General features: G+C 34.2%; 1 protein-coding gene across 1 annotated transcript; it reads right to left on the bottom strand.

Moving 5' to 3' along the window:
* Positions 1-6005: 6005 nt before the first annotated feature.
* LOC101889278 (beta-arrestin-1) lies at positions 6006-16134 on the bottom strand. The gene is made up of 2 exons (XM_059119253.1): positions 15149-16134; positions 6006-9117 (listed from the first exon to the last, which is right to left on the bottom strand). The coding sequence occupies exons 1-2, from the start codon at positions 15717-15719 to the stop codon at positions 8255-8257; spliced, it is 1434 nt and encodes a 477-aa protein (XP_058975236.1). The 5' UTR covers positions 15720-16134; the 3' UTR covers positions 6006-8254.
* Between the last annotated feature and the right edge of the window lie 1607 nt (positions 16135-17741).

The raw sequence follows: 17741 nt of genomic DNA, 5'->3' as shown, positions 1-17741 counted from the left end.
AGTTGTTGCTGTAAAGGGAGACAACTCGAAAACGCGTTTTCTCTTGGGAGAGTAGAGGAGGCGTTTTACTTTGGTCTTCAAAGAAAAATTCAATTTATTTTAGATAAATGATCGGATTTTTATTCATTATCAGGAGGAAGTTATAATGGTAATAATGAAAAATAAGATCGCGAAATACTTTTCGAGATTTGAATAGACGCTGGGCTGTTGTTGTGGAGGTAAACTGAGCGACGTGCACGGGTTTTATTTCTTCGATTTTTCCCCCAATTTCCATTGCATTCCGACCTTTGATCCAAAAATGCTCGAAATATTCATGATAGCCCTACAAAGTACATATATTTTGGATCAGCGTAAAACAGCTAAGACGATTTAGCGATGTCTGTCTGTCTATTGTAATCATACCATCTTTCGAACAAATTGAGATTGAAGGCTAAAATTCGGTACACATATGTAAATGGGTCATGTCGGAATTTTGATGATTTTAGCAACATAATTCACCAGAATTGTTTCAGATTTGATATTTGAAGTTCGTAATGTATACGACAGCCTATGACAAAAATTTGTCAGTGCAGGTCTACGTCTTCGTATAGCCCCCATGTAACGGTACCTCCCGATATTCGATATTTTAATGATTTTAACGACATCATTACCGAATGTTTCAAATTTCGTATTAGTAGATTGTAACGAGTACTAAAGCCTATGCCTAAAAATTTTGTATGCAGATCCACGTCTTCGTATAGCCCCCATATAACAGTGCCCCCTTATTCGATATTTTGATGATTTTAACGATAATTTACCCGAATTGTTTCAAATTTCGTATTAGTAGATTGTAACGAGTACTACAGCCTATGCCTAAAATTTTGTATACAGATCCACGTCTTCGTTTAGCCCCCATATAACAGTGCCCCCCGATAATCGGTATTTTGACGATTTTAGCGACATTATTCACTGAAATTGTTTCAAATTTCGTATTAGAAGATTGTAACGAGTACTACAGCCTATGCCCTAAAAATTTTGTATGCAGATCCACGTCTTCTTGTAGCGCCCATATAACAGTGCCCCCCTTTATTCGGTATTTTGATGATTCTAGCGACGTCATTCATTGGAACTGTTTCAAATTTGGTATTTAAAGGTCGTAATGGATACTACAGCCCATGACCGGAGATTCGCTGTGCAGGTACACGTTTTAGTATAGCCTCCCTATAATGGTACCTCCCTATATTCGGTATTTTAGTGATTTTAGCGACATTATTCACCGAAATTGTTTCTAATTTCGTATTCAAGTTCGTAACGGGTAGTACAGCCTATGACAAAAAATGAATTTATGTAAGTCCTCATCTTCGTATAGCCCTCGTAAAAAGCTCACAATTTAAACGGATTTTTCGGAATTCGTTAACATTTTTCAAGTTCCATCCAAATGGCGATTACCATAGTAAAAAGTTTTACATTCTTGCAGTTCTAGTTATGTGTAAAGAGTTACATCGATCCAAAAAGTTTGTAACACCTCGAAATATTGGTCCTAAACCCATCAACTCCTGTACAAAAAAAATGGAACAGAATCTTCTTCTAGCGAAGACAATCTTTGGAAAATTAGGTGGAATTTTGTCATCATTACGTTCCTGGAATTGCAAAGACAGGGTGAGATGAAAACTACATCCAAATTCAGACTGCTGTCAATGCTAAGCCAATCGTCCGACAGCTGTTAAATTATTCCAGTGACAGCTAATTATATTGTTCATAAGCGTAAAAAAAACATTTTGGTGAGAATTTTTCAAAAAAAAGTTATTCGTGATGAATTCAAGCGAGATAGTGTGATTTCTTTATATTTGGCTGGAAAACCACAAGTGGCTATCGTTAGAGCACTCGAGCATTTAAATATGAATAAATCTTTTGTGTCTCGTACCATCGCTTGTTACCGTGATACTGATAGCGCAGCCCAACGTCAAGGAAATGGACAGAAGAAAAGAGCAACCTCAGCAGAAACGGTTCGAAAAGTAAGGAAGCGGCTTGAACGAAACCCGCGTCGCAGTGGCCGAAAAATGGCTCGTGAGCTGAACATATCGCAAAATTCCATTCGCCAATATTGAAAAATGAGCTCGGGGTAAAGCCATTGAATTGCAAAAAGTGCTTACACCGCAACTGAAAAAAAATAGACTCAAAAGAGCTAAAGAGTTTCACTTAGCGGAAAGTGGTGAACTGCCGTATTTGGTTTTCCTCCGATGAGAAACATTCGTTGTCCAGCAGTTTGTAAACAAACTTGCCGAAGAGGTCAGCTGAAAATGTGCACCTTCGGTTGGCCACCAGAACTCAGGCGCCGGGCATTGTGATAGTGTGGGCCGCCATAACAGCCAATGGTCGCTCTCCGCACGTATTAATCGACCGTGGCATCGGAATAAATGCCGAATATTATCTCGCAAATATTGGTATCCGCTCGTATTAACCGACCGTGGCATCAGAATAAATGCCGAATATTATCGCATGCCTTGGAAACGCAAACATTTTGGACATAATGCCGAATATTATCGCATGCCTTGGAAACGCAAACATTTTAGACATTCCAACAGGACTCAACAGGCGCCACCCAAATATGGTTACAAAATGAGGTTCCTCGCTTCATTTCCAGCGTACAATGGCCACCAAAATCTCCGGATACCAATCCGTTGGACTATTGTGTCTGGAGTATTTTGGAAAGCAAGGTTGGCACTAAAAAACACCAAAGTGTCGATCACCTCAAGTAAGCGCTTCGCCGGGAATGCGCAAAAAATACCGCAGAGCAAAATTCGGGCAGCGTGTGGCGGTTTCATTGGCCGTTTGATGGCCATGATTCGTGCCAGAGGTGACCAATTCGAACAAATCTAAACTTATTCTAAAATTTGATGCTATTTGCGACATTTTTTGCTTTCATTCATTAAAATTAAAAAAAAATGTAAAAATTATGAAGTTTGACTTTGTTGAATTTTTTTCTCACCCTGTATAGTGTACGGTATAAAAAACTCCACTGATACCATACAATTGGTTTATAAATTATGTTGGATTTTTATCTCTATTTTTTCTGAAGCATAACAGTGTTGTTGTGATGTATACTTATAATATTCTTAAGATCCCAAAATATCAAATTCCAACTACTTTAAAGTGCCTAAAGACAGCCGGAGCCATTGTTAACACAGAAAACGTTAAACTACCGAATATAATGATTGTATAAATAGAAGAACCATAAGGTGTCTTTATAAGAGGATTTTTTATCTAATGAGAAAATTTATATGAATTTAACCTAATTCCGTTATTATGTGAAACCCTTCAACAAATCGAAAATCATGAGTTATATAAGAACTATACCATATAGTGGGCTTTCATCGAATCCTTTTTAAGCTTAAAAATCCATTATGTTAAGTTTCAGCTCATTGGATTGAAAATTTTGTAGAAACCTTAAAATTACAGGAAATACGGTTTAACCTTTCAATGGGCGTTTTTTTTTTAAGGACGACCTATATAGAAACATTTGCGCTTTTGAGTTACCAATTAATATTTTATCTACGAATCTTAATTGATCTTTTTTTATCAAATTTTCATGTTGATATCTGTAGGACTCAAGGATTTACAACTTCTTTACTTGTAGTTTGACATAAATCAAGAAAACGGTATATTGAGTTTTTAAATGACATTATAACCTTTTTTGCGTAACGATATATTTTACATTAAAGTTTATTATAAATTTGGGAAATTCGACTTAAAATACTTTTTTACTATTATTTCTCCCAACGTTGTGATATTGTTTTGTCGAAAGATGATACATACCCAACCTAAAACATGTTTTTCTTGGTCTACAATATGTTGGTTATTAACAAATCTTATTTTTATGAATTAAGTGGAGATTTAATGTTGTAGGGTACCACGTCGTCGGTCTATAGCCTTTTTTACTTGTTTCAATTAATGAACTCTATTAACTGTTCTTATTTCCACTTGCACTTATTCATTCTTTCACTATCATAAAATCTAATATTTTATTTCGAAAATGTAAACAAGTATTGGTCAATATTTAGCACTCAATTTTTCATTCGATTTGAAAGTCTATTCCAAAAACTCATAAAACGTTTCTATAAACAAATGAATAAATAACAATGTGCAAATGTGGTGTAAGCTTATTTTAGAAATATTAACAAAATGTAAAAAAAAAATAATCTCATTTGTTGATTACAATTAGCGATTGAATTAATTAGGACAATGTGGAAAACTATCTAGATTTATTTGAAATTATTATTTTGTAAATTGCTATACGTTATGTTGAAGCTTTCGTTTCTGTGATGTTATAGGTTTACTCCCATTAATTGAAATTTGGGGTTTAAAATTCCTTGTCTGCTGAAGATGTTCAATATAGGACCATTATACGGTATAGCCTTTACCATGTACTGCTTGAAAATTTGAGTTCCCACTAAATACAAATTTTACCTTGAAAAACTTTTTAATTTCGATTCACATTATTTTCAAAAGCAATTTTTTGAAGGTTTTGAAGGTCCCCATTATATTTTTTAGTTAAAGTGGCTTCAATTTTATAGATTTTTATATATACAGGTTGAGATGAAAAAACTGCAACCAACTTCAGACTGCTGTCATTTCTATACCACTCATCCAACAGCTGTTAAAATAATTCCAGTGACAGCTCATTATACTGTTTACAAGCGTACAAAAGCATTTTGGTGAGAATTTTCCAGAAAAAAAGTTATTCGTAATGGAATTCAAACGAAATAGTGTGATTTCTTTTATTTGGCTGGAAAACCACAAGTGGCTATTGCTAGAGCACTCCAGCATTTAAATGTGAATAAATCTTTAGTATCTCGTATCACCGTGATACTGGTAGCGTATCCCGACTTCAAGGAAGTGGACGAACGAATATGGCAACAACAGTAAGCAGAAATGGTTCGAAAAGTAAAGAAGCGACTTGATCGAAACCTGCATCGCAGTGGCCGAAAAATGGCTCGTGGGCTGAACATATCGCAATATTCCATTCGACAAATATTGAAAAATGAGCCCGAGCTAAAGAGTTCCTTCGCTTGGCCGAAAGTGGTGAACTGCTGAATTTGGTTTTCTCCGATGAGAAAGCATTCATTGTCCAGCAGTTTGTAAACAAACTAAATGATTGGGTTTAGTTGCCTAAGTGGTCAGCTGAAAATGTGCACCTTCGGTTGGCCACCAGAACACAAGCGCCGGCCATGGTGATGGTGCGGGCCGCCATAACAACCGATGGAGGCTCTCCGTATCTCCCTCTCGTATTAATCGACCGTGGCATCAGAATAAATGCCGAATATTATCGCGAAAATATTCTGGAGGGTATTAAAGCTTTAGGCGCGCAAACACTTTGGACGCACCATCGGACTCAGCTTCGCTTCATTTCCAGCGCACAATGTTCACCAAAATCTCCGGATACCAGGAATTTGGACTATTTCGTCTGGAGTATTTTGGAAGGCAAGGTTGGCACTACAAAATACCAAAGTGTCGATCACCTCAAGCAATTCGAACAAATCTAAACTTATTCAAAACTTTAATGCTATTTTAGACATTTTTTGCTTTCATTCATTGCTTTCATTTAAAAAAATGTAAAAATGATTGCGTTTGACTTTGTTGCAGTTTATTTTATCTCACCCTGTATATTTAGAACACATCTTCGCAAAAAAATAAATTTTTTTTAATACCTCAAGGCTTTTGAATGACCCTCAGCTTACGATATTGTCCAAATATTGATATATTCAAGGTCATGGTGTTATGAAAATATTGAGCATTTGAAGGTATTGTGCTTAGAATTTTGAATACAGACTATTTGACTACAATTCAAGTTGTTACTTGTCCTCAAGTAGTGCATAGGTATTGTCCAATAATACAAAGATTAAATTAAAATGATCTGATTGATGGAATTGATATACATTAATAAAATGTAAAATATGGACTAAAAAATTTTTCGTTTCCCGATAGCCTAACACCCCTTAGCAAAATAGAAATTGAAATAAAAAATCTTTCTATATATATGTTATTGTGTGTTTTTATTCTTTGTTGTTGTTGTATGTATTTGTTGGTGTTTCGTTTAAAATAAATATCCGGAAAATGCGCCGAAATGCATGTATGTTTCAGTATACGACGTTTGAATTTCATTAAAATAGAATTATAAATAAGGCTGTTATTTTATACAAAATAAAATTTTGAAAAAATATACAACATATAATATGTTTATTTTGTTTTATTATTTTTGTAGGTTTTATGTTTTTTCTTCTTCTCATTAAATATATATAATTATTAAAGCTCTTTGTATTTTATTTTGAAATTTAATGGTGTATGCAATAAGTAAGGTGTTGATGGTGGTTGGTGGTATGGTAGTTAGTGAATTTCCACTAGTTCCTTGCTTTAGATAAAAAGTAACAACAATTGGATATAATTTTGGAAAGCAAATTATTTATATCAACATGAATGTTATACAAAAATTTTTTCGTTACTTTGGTCTAATTATTCCAAAAAAAATAAAAATGTTATGATGATTTTTTACAACTATGGTAAGAGTAGAATTTTTTATATTATTTTCGTTTTTAGTTTAATTTTTTTTTTGTCAGAGTATTGCCGAGTATATTTAATGTGTGTGTGTGTTTTTTTTTTCTTCTGGGAGTAGAATATGTATATTTTATGTAGCTATGATATATGCATATTTGCATAGATAACAAACAAAACATCTCTCTGTAGTAAGAGTAATAGTAGCAATAGTAGTAATAGTTGTTCTTGTAATGTACATATAATATACAGCATAAAAGCGGCAGATAATTTCGTATTACATAATTTATAAATTATCTTTTGTTTATAGTGTGTTTATAATTTATATATTTTCCATTCCTTTCTTTTTTTTACAGTATTGAAAACATAAATGAAAACATAGCAGTTGACAGTTGATTGACAGATAGATAGGTAGGTTTGTAGATTTGATAGCATAAATTATAACTTAAACACTAGGTGACAAGGACATCATATACATACATTTTGTTTTATATAATATTTAAAATAATTAATTGAATTCAATTGCATGTGTGTGACATATGTACGTACAGTTCATACTACTAGGGGATCATCAACATGGACATCGAATGCTTTTGTGTGTTATCATGTAATTTCTAATTTATGTTGTTAACATTTCTTTCGTCTCCTTCTGCTTTTCTCAGGTTTATCTAGCTTAGACGTTTACGAAAAAGAAAACATAGACTTTGAAACATTCGCTGTTTTAGTTTTTTTATGTAGTTCCTATACAAAAGAAAAATCAAGTTTGAAAGAAGGCAAACTTCATGTGTAAACGACTTTATAACATTTTACATCACTCTGTATCAGGATATTTATTACAACGTAGACAGTATCAAATAATGATCTTCTGTATACAATAATCTGCCATCAGGTCTTCTATAGACCACAGAACACTATTAAATCTACTAAAAACAGAAGGAGCCTCATTGGTCTTCTACTCTGATATATGAAGTAGAATACACAATCATTTAAGGCTGTAAACCTTTCTTATATGCAACAGCATGCTTCTCAAATAGAATAGCTCCAAGAATAACTATAGTTATTCCACAAGGAATATCATACTTCGTTGTCTTTCCTTAGGGTCTTCTATTACGAAAGTTCCCCTATTGAGAATACATTGCCTCTAGGTATTCAATAGCCAACTGAAGGTATTTTACAAATTGCAGATGACCTCTAGATCATAAATTTCATTTAATAACAAAATATATAGACAATTTTCCTTTAATCATTTCAATAGTTTTTCCAAAAAATAAAAACGTTATTTATTATATTTTCGAACATCATGCAACTCGCAAAAATGCTGTGCCCTGAGATTCGTAGTATCGTCAAATACATATATACTAGCTATGATTAAATATTTACTTTCTAGAATTTCCAACAATGGTTTGCTCACATTGAATATTTAAAAAATCGATTTGCCTACAGTAATATTTTGTCTATAACATAAAAATCTATCCAATCAGAGTGATGTAAAATATGCAGAAAACACAAAGTTCAAGTTTCTCTAAAGTTGGAGTTTGTTGGATGGGGGTATCTACTAACACCAATTTCAGCATGTGTTTGATGATTAAAATCAAAAAACATTTGTTTTTCTTTGTTGCAACAGAGAATGTTCTGTGGAAATAGAATCTATGATGGATAATACACGTAGTTTTCATTCATTACTATAAATGGCATATGGCTTTGTTGTTTGTTTGGACAGACACATTTAGGCCTCCGTTTCGGCACCTTTTAATCGAAGACGTGCAAAATCTTCAAATATTATATCATCATCTTGGGCATCATCGTCGTCCAGTTGAATTAGATTTGTGGTTGGTACTTCTTGCACACCACCTGTTGCACTGTTGTTATTGGCACCGGTATTGCTGCTGCTATCATCATTACCGATCTGTACCAGCTGGGCATCACCGCGTATACTTTGACGCGGTGATTTGTCACTCAACAGTGGATTTTCTTCTTCCTCAGGTTTGGGATGCATCAAAGTGAACGGTAATTCAGCCACCAAATCACCACCCATTAATGGACCACTTATAAGCAATTTCACCTTCACCTTATAGTGTACAATAATACCCAAACTTTCACGCTGGGCTGGATTTGTTATGAGTGTACTTGATGCTAGATTTGTATCTTCGTGTTTCAATTGACCGTCCAGTGCCAGGCCCCACTTGTCCTTGTTATTGGCAAGCAGTGGACACAGCTCGAATACTTTTGATAATGTAAAACCGGGCAATACCTGGCAACCATCTTCGGATTCAGTTTCAGCCACAACGGATTTATATTGCGCCGTCGAAAATAGGCAGATATCGGCAAATTGTCGTACACATACTTTAATTTTCTTAACCGTACGATTCGAATTGTTCGCCACGTGAACATTCACCGAAATTTTTTCCCCATGATGATACAGTTCCTTGTCGAGACTTGCCTCCAAATGAATTTTATTTGGTTTCATCATAAATTCTTTGCTAACCTCAATGGATGGTTGTTCGCCCGCTTTGGACGGAGCATACATTACTTTGCGTATTGTTAAGCGTACCGAATTACGTTTGTGTGGTTTATCATCGATATGTTCACCTGAAAGAAAAAGAAAGTGAGTTACTTAGAATTTTTTAACTTGGTATAAAAAGTAGGATTATTCATAAATATGTGTATGGAATTGATAGGTCGTATGCCATCCCTTTTTATCCCAATATTTTTTAAAATTCTTTCGTTTTGGGAAACTGTTTATTAAAAATAAAACATCTTTTCAACTTTTTAATATATATATTTTTTTAATTTAAACATACTTAGATACAGTTTAAAACTGGCGATCAGTTCAAGTTAACGGAGTACAAGGAAATTAAAACGACTCATCGTGGTTGAAGATTATAGAAAAATTAAAGGAAAAATATAACTGTTTCATTGGTGAATCAATCGTTCAAATTTCAAGTTTTACAAACATTTATACTCCCTTCAGTGGAACTAAATATGCATATCGTTCCGAAATACCAAGAATCTTTCAGTACTGTATTGTGGGTGAAATCAAATTTTGCAAATCTTTCTAGAACTCAAATATAAACAATATTCTGCCGCCGGTGGTACAACCCATTAGAAACTGCAAGTTTGGAATTTTTAAACAAATTCAATAGAAAGTGAGGCCAAAATCCTAATTAACTTAAAATGAGGGGTATCTTACAACTAGGACAGTACTAAAATGTGGACCAGTTTTGATATTTTTGCTAGTAACGTTAGATCATAGTTTCTATAAAAAATTTACGAAATTTAATAGAGAATATGACTAAAACGTAAATATCTCAAAATATTGAGGAATCTTTGTATAGGATCAAAGCTATATGCATTCTTAAAAATGGTTGATTTGGGAATCCGAAATTGAAAATATTTTAGTATAATACATATAAAATTCACAGATTTTTTTTTTCATTGCTAAAATACGTCATCAAATGCTTGAAAAGGTGGTCGAAAATTGGTAGTGGTGGTCATATACCTGAAATTATATTTAAATATTTAATAACAATACATTACCTACAAAATAAAAATTGTGTTGGCCATTTCATGTTTTGGGATGTGTATTAAATTACATATCCGCAAGGTCTTAGAAAAACAACAATGAAAAAACTGCAACCAACTTCAAACTGCTGTCATTTCTAAGCCACTCGTCCGACAGCTGTTAAAATTATTCCAGTGACAGCTCATTATATTGTTTACAAGCGTACAAAAGCATTTTGGTAAGAATTTCCAGAAAAAAAGTTATTCGTGATGGAATTCAAGCGTGATAGTGTGATCTCTTTATATTTGCATTTAAATGGAAATAAATCTTTTGTGTCGCGTACCATCGCTCGTTATCGTGATACTGGTAGCGTAGCCCGACGTCAAGGAAATGGACGGAAGAAAACAGCAATATCAGCAGAAATGGTTCGAAAAGTAAAGAAGCGACTTGATCGAAACCCGCTTCGCAGTGGCCGAAAAATGGCTCGTGAGCTGAACATATCGCAATATTTTATTCGGCAAATATTGAAAAATGAGCTCGGGATAAAGCCATTGAAATTCCAAAAAGTACAAGAACTTACACCGCAACAGAAAGAAAATAGACTCAAGAGATAGACTCTAAAGAGTTGCTTCGCTTGGCCGAAAGTGGTGAACTGCCGAATTTGGTTGTCTCTGATGAGAAAATACTCGTTGTCCAGCAGTTTGTAAACAAACAAAATGATCGTGTTTGCTTGCCAAAGAGGTCAGCTGAAAATGTGCATCTTCGGTTGGCCACCAGAACTCAAGCGCCGGCCATAGTGATGGTGTGGGCCGCCATAACAGCCGTTGGTCGCTCTCTGCTCTTATTAATCGACCGTGGCATCAGAAAAAATGCCGAATTTTATCGCGAAAATATTCTGGAGGGTCTATTAAAGCCCTGGCGACGCAAACATTTTGGCCGCAGACCTTGGACTTTCCAACAGGACTCAGCACCATCGCACTAAGCATGCGCCACCCAAGAATGGTTTCAAAATGAGGTTCCTCGCTTAATTTCCAGCGCACAATAGCCACCAAAATCTCCGGATACAATCTGTTGGACTATTGTGTCTGGAGTATTTTGGAAAGTAAGATTGGCCCTAAACAATACCAAAGTGTCGAGCACCTCAAGCAAGCGTATCGCCGGGAGTGGGTCAAAAAACCGCAGAGCAACATTCTCCCACAAAAATTAACAATTCTGAAATTAACGTTTTTTGTATGTTAAGCAAATTTTTGGGATGTATATGTAATTCGTTGAAATACTTGTCCTCAAAACTCGTTACAAAAAATAGATCTAGCAGCAGATAATTTTGTAAAATATTCTGTCTACATCCTAATGAATGACAGAAGTAAAGAGTTGGTGTTATTCAATTTCCATTTTTAATGTGAGACTTAAATTTTAGATAAACATAATCGAAACAAACACCACCGGCGAAATGGGTTTTGTTTATTTAAACTTAAACAGCCAATGGAGCCAGCATGTATTTAATTATATTTCATTTTGAATTATCACTTCATTATAAATTTGTATCTTATCGTTAACATCTTTGTTTAATTAAAAATAAATGATGGGTGTTTTCCAAACCACAAAAAAAACAACAAGAAGAAATCAATACTATTCATTGGAAAAAACGATTATAAAATAAACATTTCTATTGATTCGACATAAGAGGTTATATCAATATATTTATATAAAATAATCTCAACGAAATGGTTTATTTTTACATCGGAAAAGAGTTGATGGATGGATGGACATGGGCAATTTGTAAAAGAATCTCTGTTTGTAAGTTTATCTATAAATGTATGTCATTGCGTAAAATCTAACAATTTGTCATCGTTAATTCCATGGTATATTAATAACGAGTTAAGCCATGGCTAAAGTACAGAAAAAACAAAACTTGTGACGTAGTAAAATACATATAAGGAATATTGCAAAAATGTACTTGGTTGCCAACCACTACTACTACTACTCCATAAAAATTCCAAATATTTTATTAGCTTGCTACGTTAGAAAATATAGGAAGGTTCAATATAGCGAATTAAAAAGTAAATAAATGCCGGCATTTGTTTTTATTAGCTTCTTTTCTATAGATTCCACTATTTGTTGTTTGTAGAGAAACCTCCAAGCAAAATTAATTAAAAATATGGAGGAGGCCAGGGAGGTGGGAATTGCGAAAGCAAAAAATACCGATCAACATGAGAAACCAAAAAAAAAAAAACATTATTTCATTGAGAAAACAATTAAGAATTTAAACAACAGCAGCACCACAAGCTGGATCAGCCTGCCGAACCGAACACTGGGTAATGAATGATAAATTTAGTTACTGCGTCAACATACACCCATACCACCACCATCACCAACCAGCCATATTTACGAGCTGTTGTTTGATGGTGGGGTACATATTATAGTATTTGTGTTGCTGCTGATCGGCATGAGTAAGCGCATAATTTACTTGGAAAAATGAAATATACACAGAAGAGAAATGTTTATGAACTTGCCATCCATACTGATGCTTGTCCGCCAACCAGCCAACAAGTCGGCCTAGCGATTGCTTTTAAATGTTATTTTCCAAAAAAAAAAACAACAATTTTTGGACGAAGAATGTAAAACATGCATGTTATGACAACAGACTGACTACATGCACACAGTGGTTGTAAATTTTGTCAAGTCGGGCTTTCTAAAGATCAAAATAAAAATCAAATGAGTCATTGACTTTTATTTTGCAGAAAGCAAAGTCTAAAATTAATGGTTATTTTAATTCACTTTTGACTGTGTAGATATTTGTAAGTTCAAAGAAAACAAATAAAAAAAGCAGCTATGTTTTGCCGGGTCGAACTTTTAATACCCTCTACATTTGAAAGAAACATGCAAAATCTTAAGATCATATCGTCCTTTAAATGAAAACCGATTTTTAAGGGGGGATATACGAAAAATCCAAATATTCAATAATATTCATTAAAATATCGAAAAAGGGAGGTACCGATATATGTGGGGAATACGAAGACGTGAAGGAATATACTATTTTCTGTGATTGGTTGGCTGTAAATCAATTTCGTAGAATAATGTCTCTAAAATCTATAAAATAAAGAATATTAGGAGATATCGTTATATAGTTATAGGTTACACGAAGACGTGGACCTGCATATTTAATTGTTTTTATCATATTCCAATACGAAATTTGAAACCATTACGCTTTGTAAAGTAGCTAAAATCATCAAAATACCGGTCATTTAGGGGTACCGTTATATGGGGCTATACGAAGATTCGGACTTGCATAAGTAATTTTGTCATAGCTTGCAGTTCCCCTTAAGATCTTTCAATACGAAATTTGAAACAACTCTGGTCTATAATGTCGCTAAAATCTTCAAAATATCGATTATTGAGGGGTACAGTTCTTTGGGGCTATAGAAAACGTTCGAAAGATATCATGCTTAAAACAGACAGACGGAAACCGCTAAATCGACTTAGAATTTTAAACTCGAGAATATACATACTTTGTTGGGTCTGATATGAGTATTTCGAGGAGTTACAAACGGAATGACAAAGTTAATATTCCCTGCATAGTATGGTGGAGGGTATAAAAATTACAAAAGGGATAATCGGATTAGAATTTATCCGACAATATGAAGTGGAAAGAGTTTATTATACTTTAGTTAGAGTATTCAATTTGGAAAAGGTGTTTCCATTAACCTAAGATTCGTGGTATTGTAAAATCAAACCAAAACAGTGTACAAAAGTTTGCAATTAAGTGAAAATTAAAGAAATTTTATTGGCAATCATTTCAATTTGCAACAAAATGACGTTTTTTGATGAGGTCTTTTAAAAATTCGATGCCTTAAAATTTAATATAAGAAAACTTTATGGCCACCCCATCTATCACTGGAAAACTGTATTCATAGTTAATTGAACATAAGGGAACAACTATTAAAACAGCCATCGTGGTATCTGAAATTACGTTCGTGAAAATTTATCCGTGTGGATTAGATGTAAAATTACGTCCCTCCTTTTGTGGCGTTACGGCGAACTCCAATGCTTGAATTGATAAATCTGCTTAATAAGTAAATATTTGCCTACAGTCGGATCTCTTTATGATTTTTTTTTTTCAATTCCAAAGAGGAGTTACAAACATTCATAGTTAAAAACAAGCATATTTAATAACATGCTGGGCGAATGCAATTCCCATCTCTGTGATCTGCACATAATGACTTTTTCAACGATCTTTGAGTTTAGATTCGCCCCACAGTCTGCGCTTTTTGGATATCTATAAGATTTATATTTCAATTACAAGAGAGGAAGTACAAACATTCATAATTAAAAATATCCATACTCAAAAGATATGCTAATACTATAGGATGTAGCAGAAACCCGGGGTTTTTGGAATTAAGAATTTAAGATTAACCTTCTTTTCCACATTACTTTGACCACATTGCTTAATTGCTCTGGAAGTTGATGGCAATTTGAATTCTATTTGAATATTCATATGGATTTATGAACCTGAAAAGTGTTTCATCACACAAATAGTATGATATCGCCATTAACATGTAATCATAATTCCATTGAAAAGGTAGGGCATGTGGAGGCATAGGTCATATAAATAAAAAAATATGACCCACAGTGCGATCAAAACAACTTGTAAGCCTTTTTTTATTACCGATGATGACACATAATAAAGCATCATTTGGCTACTATATAACTCGAGTCAGTGTCTGTTTGTGTGCGTGTGCATGTATGTACAACAAGTATATACCACCAGACCAGGCCAGTAGTCAACGAATCAGCAGCAAGCAGATTGGCAGGCAAACGCCAGCAATAAACATATGGATATAAACTGTGAGGCGTTCAGTGTTGATTGATTAATTAAACGTTCATTTTTTGGTTTTCAATTGTTTTTTTTTTTGCCATTTTGTGATGCTTGCCCCCCTTGTGATCTTATGATTTTTATTGTAGCATGACCTTGATTGATCAAAAAAACAGAAACACTCAAGCTCATATCAGCAGTAGTTATCTACACAAAATTGTATGTCTAATTAAAGACAAACCACAATCTAATTATGGGGGGATGAATTGGGTGGGGGTTTCGAGCGTCTGAATTCAAATACTTACCAACAAATGCTTTGAGTTCGTAATCCACACCGCAGGATTTTCCTGTATCTCCAGGGGCAGGTTGTAGCGACACTGATGCCGGACAATATGGAGGAACTTCAAAGTAAAAAGGATATGCATTGGGTCCCAGCTTTTTTATCAGCCTCTCTTGCAGCCGTGTCAACGGTCGTTCACTTTGGGTCGGTGGATATATTTGTTCGTTGGCCAAATACAAATCCTTGCGAAATGTCAAACCCAATACATCCAAATCCTCGCGTCCATATCTAAATGCAGCCAAAACTTGGCCGAAAACTTTGCGATCTTTAACATATTCTGGATCAATGAATACAACACCATCGATGGGATCAACATGTGTGCTGTGATCGACAAAGTCTCGCTTGCCCAGATACACGGTAATTTTGCCATTGGAGGAGCTTTTCTTAAATACCCGTGTTGCTTGTCGTCTGGAATTTGCATCAGCATCACCACCTGCAGCACCACCACCGACTTGGTCGTCACTGGCTGAAGAAGGGCGTATACCTGTAATGCCACCACTGCAATTACCAGTGCTGTTGGCGCTAAGGCTATTCATTGCACTCCTTGTATTTCGTTGGGTGTGAGTTTATGTGTCTGCGTATGTATGATACACTATGTTCTTTTCCAAACCAGAGGGTTTAATTACTCTACTTTTGTTAAAAAAAATTGTTGAGCTGTTAAAAACTGTTGTGCGGAGGGTAGCGACCGGTAACCTAAGAATCCAATTCTATACTCAACAATTTTCTTCGTATAAACGTCGTCGTCGTAGCTATCGTTCTTTTATTACAGCAATTCATTGATAATTTTGCGCACGTTTGCTTTTGTTTTAATTCCTATATATCCTTGTGTTTTGCATTTTCGGTTTTTTTATTTTTTTAATTCGTTATATTGGGTCTGATGTGTGTTTTTCTTTTGTTTTTTCTTTATTTGTTTAACTGTTATGAACTTATTTTTAAAAAATCTCCAGTAAGATAACTGCGTATTCGCCTTCTGTTATAAAAATGAAAATGACAAACCAAATGTCATTTTTTGACGATACTATTTTTTATGTATACTGTGACGTCACCGTCTAAAACATCCGACAACACCGGCAGTAGCTGCCACATTAGTAACAATAAAATCAGCTGTTGGCCATAATGGCATAATACTATGTTTACACATGGTACAATGAATTCAAGGCAAGTTATAAGTTATAGCCATGGTACAATTAAAAGGTAAGGTAGAGCTAACAGCTGATTACAATTTTTTTCTAAGTGTGCCCGACTTCTGCCAGTTATGTGTATGTATTTATTGTTTTGAAAAATGAAAAAAAAAAATATTTTCACAACACATGAATTGCGGCTCGCGCATTAAAGCTATTAACCAGTACAGCCATGAAACTAAAAGATTGAACAGTTAGGATCATATTTTTGAGAGAAAGTCTAGACATTTTATTCATTTTTCGCGGTATTTGACTCATTTAAAAAAAAATAAGGAAAAATATGAAAAAATTAAAACAATAATTTTAAATGAGTCTGACAGGAAGCGGGCATAGCCTCAGGGCTGTATTTTTGTAGTTTTACGAAGCTGTTCTACCTCCTTATTGTACCATGGTTATAGCTAACCCATAAACTTTATTTTTATTTGTATCAAATCAAACATTGTTTTTCTATTAATGAAACTTTAAAAGTTACGTTTAATTATTTTTGTAACTTCAAATCTACTAATAACAAATGCAGCAAATAATTTTTTTATTTGACATTTTTCTCCCAATATTTTTATATAATCGCGAAAAGCGAATGGAAGGCAATGGAGTTTTGCACAATATCACCCATGGACCAACTGTAAGGTCGACAAGTAGGACCACCTGATACCTACATTTTCTGTCAACATAATTTGAATTTGCCTGGCAACTACAATAGATGTCAATAATACTGTCCGTTTTTTTCTGTCAAGATATTTTTTATTTAAATTTGAAAAACAAAAGAACAATTAGGAATGATTTATTAATTTATATGATTTTGGTCAAAAGAATGAGATCGCAGTGAGTGAACTGATTTTTCTATGCAATTTAATTACTAATTTCAATCTTTTGCGCAGCCATAAAATAAAAATACACAAGTGCTGTGTATCTAGCTATGGCAAGAATACCACATTTAAAGATAAAAAAATTCGTAAGACATGGCAAGAAAAGAATGATCTTTGTTCAAGAACCTCTGTTAAATCCCAGCCTCCCAATATATACAAACATTTACAAATGTTGTCAAAGGTTCGATTGTAAAATACCACCCATTTCTCTTGAAGGTGCATCCGAAGACCCGAGGACCGCAGACTTAGGGCTAACTTATAACATTGGATGAGTTAGTTTTAATTTACAATAAAATCTTGATCGATCTATTAAATACGCCATGTGTATTTGTTGTGTTTTACCTTTCGAGGGCGTTTAATGCTTACGGAAAACAACGTTAGAGGACTTGAGACTTAACAGTGATTGTATGTCATCACAAGATGAAAGTTGGTGCCAGAGAGACTATACTTATTTTATTTGACAGCAGATAATGCTCATACCGGCTTCGTGCTGCTTTTCTATTTAGAACAA

The sequence above is a fragment of the Musca domestica genome, unplaced genomic scaffold, assembly GCF_030504385.1.
Source record: "Musca domestica strain aabys unplaced genomic scaffold, Musca_domestica.polishedcontigs.V.1.1 1, whole genome shotgun sequence".
Taxonomy (NCBI): Eukaryota; Metazoa; Arthropoda; class Insecta; order Diptera; family Muscidae; genus Musca; species Musca domestica.
This window is presented reverse-complemented; position numbering and strand designations above follow the sequence as displayed.

Excerpts from the sequence above, each read along its gene's own strand:
- LOC101889278 (XM_059119253.1), bottom strand. The coding sequence starts at position 15,719 with ATGAATAGCCTTAGCGCCAACAGCACTGGTAATTGCAGTGGTGGCATT. Across the intron at positions 9,118-15,148 it reads CGAACTCAAAGCATTTGTTG|GTGAACATATCGATGATAAA; the intron begins GTAAGTATTTGA and ends TTTTTCTTTCAG.